General features: G+C 44.2%; 1 protein-coding gene across 2 annotated transcripts in view; it reads left to right on the forward strand.

The window, feature by feature from the left end:
* The window catches only part of LOC125035310 (solute carrier organic anion transporter family member 74D-like), a 49,997-nt gene extending 45,495 nt beyond the window's left edge, over nt 1-4,502 (forward strand). For both annotated transcript variants that reach the window (XM_047627614.1, XM_047627615.1), the window contains 5 exons: nt 1-49; nt 800-964; nt 1,373-1,513; nt 2,080-2,256; nt 2,906-4,502. The exon at nt 1-49 is cut by the window's left edge and continues 150 nt beyond it. In XM_047627614.1, the coding sequence (XP_047483570.1) occupies nt 1-49; nt 800-964; nt 1,373-1,513; nt 2,080-2,256; nt 2,906-3,563 (1,190 nt within the window). In that variant the 3' untranslated portion in view covers nt 3,564-4,502. The remainder of the gene's footprint in view (nt 50-799; nt 965-1,372; nt 1,514-2,079; nt 2,257-2,905) is intronic.
* Nucleotides 4,503-5,000: the final 498 nt, after the last annotated feature.

The following is a 5,000-nucleotide window of genomic DNA, read 5'->3' on the forward strand; positions in this document are numbered from 1 at the left end:
CGTGCGACTTCAATGACGATTTGCCCGGGATTCTGTCCGTGGATAAGAGGTGCGACAACAATAATAACAATAATAATAATAATGATGATGATAATAATAATAACAATAATAATAATAATGAGAATAAGAATGATATAATAATGATAATAATAATAGTAATAATGATAATAATGATAATGATAATAATAATAATAATAATGAGAATGATAATAATAATAATGAGAATGAGAATGATATAATAATGATAATAATAATAGTAATAATGATAATAATAATAATAATGAGAATGATAATAATAATAATGAGAATGAGAATTATATAATAATAAAAATAATAGTAATATTGATGATAATAATAATGATAATAATAATAGTAATAATAATTATAATAATCGCTCATCCAAGCAATTTTCTCTCCCTTTCTCTAATTTCGTTTCTTAACTTCCCCATTTCCCTCCTTTCCTCCTCGCTCCCCACTCCCTTTCTCTTCTGCCTTCTCCTCCTCCGTCTTCACTCCCCCCCTTCCCCCCTCCCGGTCTCCCCACCTTCTCCCTCCCCACTCCCCTTCTCTCCCCCTCCCTATCTTCTCCTATCCCCTTCTTCCTTCCTCCAACCTATCTTATTCCCCCTCCCCCAATCTCTTCCCCTCCCATTTCCCCCTCTCCCCCTCCCGGTCTTCCCTCCCTCTCCCTCCGTTCCCCTACCCTCTCTCTCCTTCTCCTCCCCCTTTCTTCCTTCCCCCAATCCACCCTCTTCCTCCTTTCCCCCATCTCCCCCCTTTACCCCCCTCCCCACCCCAGGAGCATCGACCTGTACCGAGGTTGCAGCGGCGGTTGCATGTGCAATCAGCAGGAGTTCGTGCCCGTGTGCGTGCGCGACGGCCCCATCCGGCTCACCTACTTCTCTCCGTGCCACGCCGGATGCCCCGACATCGAGGGCGCGGGCAGCGACTTTTTCAATTGCACGTATGTTGCTGCGATGAAGCTGGTGGTGTAGTCCTTGTTTAGTGTTGTTATTATTGCGACTAGGGCCTTTTATTTGATATGTAAAAATATAATATTTTGATGTATTTAGTGTTTGCGCTGATCTTGTTTTTCCTCTTCTTCTTTTTTTTTTCTTTTCTTTTTTTGTCTTTGATGTCTGCTTCTTATTTTTCTCACTATTTTACTTCTTCAACTTCTGATTCTCCTTTTATGTTTCCTTCTCCTTCTCCATCTCCTGCTCTTCGTCCTCTACCTTCACATTCTCCCCGACCTCCCGTTCTTATCCTTTTCCATCTCTGCTTCCACATTCTCTTCCTCTTCTTCCCCCTTCTACCACCTTTCTCCTTTCCGTTGACCATCTGACCTCCCCTGACCTCCTCTGCCCCTCAGATGCGGCAGCCCGGCAGCCAGCGTGACCCAAGGGCATTGTCGCGAAACGTGCTCGGGTTTCCTCCTGTACAACGTGGTCATGATCATCATCAAGGCCTTCCTGTCGGTGGGGACCATCGGCGGGATCCTCATCAACATGAGGTGAGTTTTAAGTATTCGCGAGTACCTTAGAGCTCTGTGTATACTCGGTATTGAGTGAAATTGGAGTGTTCATGATTAGCCGGTAACATTGTGTATAATTTTCAGTTTGAGGGCATTTCTGGGCATTCATGAGTGGTTAGTGAGATTCCGCTGAGTCACCAACATGATGCATAACTGACGTGGACAGATATTTAGCAGTAATGTCCCTCCATCAATGCATTAAACCGGCTCTCCCTCTCTCTCTCTCTCTCTCTTTCTCTCTCCCTCTTTCCCTCTCCTCCCCCCCCCCCTCTCTCTCTCTCTCTCTCTCTCTCTCTCTCTCTCTCTCTCTCTCTCTCTCTCTCTCTCTCTCTCTCTCTCTCTCTCTCTCTCTCTCTCTCTCTTCCCCCCTCCCTTTTCTCTCTTCCCCTTTCCCCGCTCTTTCTATCTGCCTCTCTCTTTCCTAAGAATATAAATTTTCCCCCCCAAATCATTCTCCTCTCAACAAGAGGACCGATGCTTCCTAACATCGCTCATCTCAATATATCAGAATTATTCCCCTGTCTCTCAGTGTCCTTTTCCCGCAGATGCGTCGCCGAAGAGGACAAGCCGCTCGCGCTGGGTCTGAAGGCGACCATGGTGGCTCTGGCCGTCATGCTGAACCCTCTGGTCTTCGGGTCTCTGGTCGACTCCGCTTGCCTGGTCTGGGAGGAAGTCTGCGGGGACAGAGGGTCGTGCTGGGTCTACAGTAGTGATGATTTCAGGTTGGTGGAAGAGGTGGAAGAGGTGGGGGTGGGAGAGGTGGAAGAGGTGGGGGTGGGAGAGGTGGAAGAGATGGGGGTGGGAGAGATGGAAGAGGTGGGGGTGGGAAGAGGATTTGGAGAGGGAGGAGGTTGGTCTGGGGGTTAAGGAGGTGCACGGGACAGGGGCTCGTGCCAGCTGAGGAGGAAGTGGACGGGGAGCGAAAGATAGAGGAGAAGGAAGGTGGTCGTAGAAGGCAGATAGAAGGAGATAGGAGGGGGGGGGGTCAGGCTCGTGCCGGGACTGTGGCGATGGCGATTTCAGTTCATTAGAAGAGGGGGTGGAGTAGATAAGGGAAGGGATGTGGATGAGGCTAGAGGAACAGGAGGGGTTAGTTAAAACGCAATAACAAGCTGGCGTAACTAGAATATAATTTCCATCATTGACAATAATATATATATATATATATATATATATTTTTTTTTTTTTTTATGTATACTACACTACTATAACTACTTTACCCAGCTATCTTTCTACCTATTTATGTATTTGTCTCAACCTTCCGCATTTATTATTTTTAATCATCAGTGCAATTAACTATCTCTTCTGTTTACTTGTTTATCTCATCTTTCCACCCACTTCGCTTTGACGCCCACGCCCGCCCTCCCGCAGGTACAAGCTCCACGGAATGGCGTGCGCCATGTTCGCCGTGAGCGTGGTGTTCATGTCGCAGGCCGCCCGCCACGTAGGGGACCTCAAGCTGATGGAGGACGCGGTTCCTGCGTCAGATGTGTCCAGCGCCCTCTCCAGTGGGCCTCCTTCGCTCTTCTCCGAATTCGCCGACGGGAAGGAGCCCGCGGAAGGTGGAAAGAATGAGAGAGGACGAGAAATAAGCGAAAAAGACGGAAAGAGTTTCGGGAAGTTCTCCAGGGGCGTGGCGACGAGGCTCTCCGGAAGGAGGAGGAGGGAGGAGGCGGAGGAGAACGGGTCGACGCAGCCTCCTCGGTGGAGAGTCGACGAGGGAAGGAAGGAGAGAGCTGGGGTTGGAAGGGGGTATGGAGAAACAGAGGAAGGAGAAGTAGGAGGAAGGAGTGATGGAACTGGAGGAAGAAGAGAAAGAAGAGAAGGGGAGAGAGAAGAAGGAAGAGGAGGAGGAAGAAACGGAAGGGACAGCTATCGACAAGTTACTCCTTACGCTTACCCAGGGGAAATGAGAAGGTCAGAGGAGGTACCACACGTACCGAGAAATGAAGTACCAAGGGACTTCTCGAGGTCGATGCAGCACCCTCACATCCTGCCCTCCAATGTCATCAAAACGACCGGCGTGTGATGACACCCAATTCAGTTTTCGATTCTCTGTATCATCTGTATCAATACTGTATCATCTTGAATACTGATGCACCAAATTAAACTGTTCGTCAGGAATCGCTGAGTAAGTAACAAACTCCTCATATAAGACAGAAGTGGTGTCAAAGGACATTTGGATAGGACAGCTACAGCTCTTTGTTGACATTGCTTTGTGCAAAGTTCCGGTAATTCCCAGTTTCGGTTGAAAGAAAAGATGAAGAAAAAGCAATAAAGAAAGAAAAGGGAAAGTGTATAAAGGTTCTTAGAGATCTTAATGGTAATAAAACATTAAGAGCATCTCTTTGCCCAGTTCACACTATGTAGCCACCTAGTATGATATTTTGTAAGGGAAAATTATAGTAATTTTATGTGCACTTGTGAAATACTCTTGTATATTACATCCCACGACATCTTTATATCTATATTCATTATTTACTCCACATATCTTTACCCATTTTGTTATACTTACGATAGAGATTTTTTCGAAAAATTGAAGAATGTATTCTAAAAAAGGGGGTATATGAGCAAAGTTATTGTGATAAACGTAGAAAAGGTATGAATGAAAATTTGTTTATTCTAACAGAAAAATAAACGTCATTGACATATCAGTTGCATCTATTAAGGAGTGAAGTTATCCATGTCGTTCATATCTTTTCTACAGGGTTTGTTAAAGGCGCCCAAGTACTAATGCTAGAGTTTCGTCCGCAGAAATAAATGTGTTGTACTTCTGCTATTAATATTATTATCAATTCTAATTATTAATATTATTATTATTTCTATTTGTTTGTGTAGACTCTCATGCATCATTTTCAATAAAGTTAGCGTTTGTGTGTGTTAGTGTAATGATAGTAACCATTATTAGTCTTTATTTCCTGTAGATTATATGAATTAAAAATGTATAAATAACAAACGATGATAATGATAATGAAGTTTAATAGTACCCATGTTTCAATGCATGAACTGTAAAATGACAATAATAAGATGGAGAGCAAGAATATAAAAGCATATACAAAGAATTGGGATACACACACACACACACACACACACACACACGTGTGTGTGTGTGTGTGTGTGTGTGTGTGTGTGTATTCCTGCATACATGTATGCATATATATATACATATACATATATATATATATATATATATATATATATATAGAGAGAGAGAGAGAGAGAGAGAGAGAGAGAGAGAGAGAGAGAGAGAGAGTTTTCTGACTGTCAACCCCCGCTCCCCTCTCTTTCTCTCAACAAATCATGTAAAATGAAAGTTAAAGCTATAGGCCTATGATAATGATCAGATGAATTGACAAAAATTACATTTTAAATAGTTCAGCTAGACAGAGAGGGTAAGAGAGAAAGAGAGCGCGCGCGCGCGCGCGCGAGAGAGAGAGAGAGAGAGAGAGAGAGAGAGAGAGAGAGA

This window comes from Penaeus chinensis, chromosome 19, assembly GCF_019202785.1.
Source record: "Penaeus chinensis breed Huanghai No. 1 chromosome 19, ASM1920278v2, whole genome shotgun sequence".
Classification (NCBI taxonomy): domain Eukaryota; kingdom Metazoa; phylum Arthropoda; class Malacostraca; order Decapoda; family Penaeidae; genus Penaeus; species Penaeus chinensis.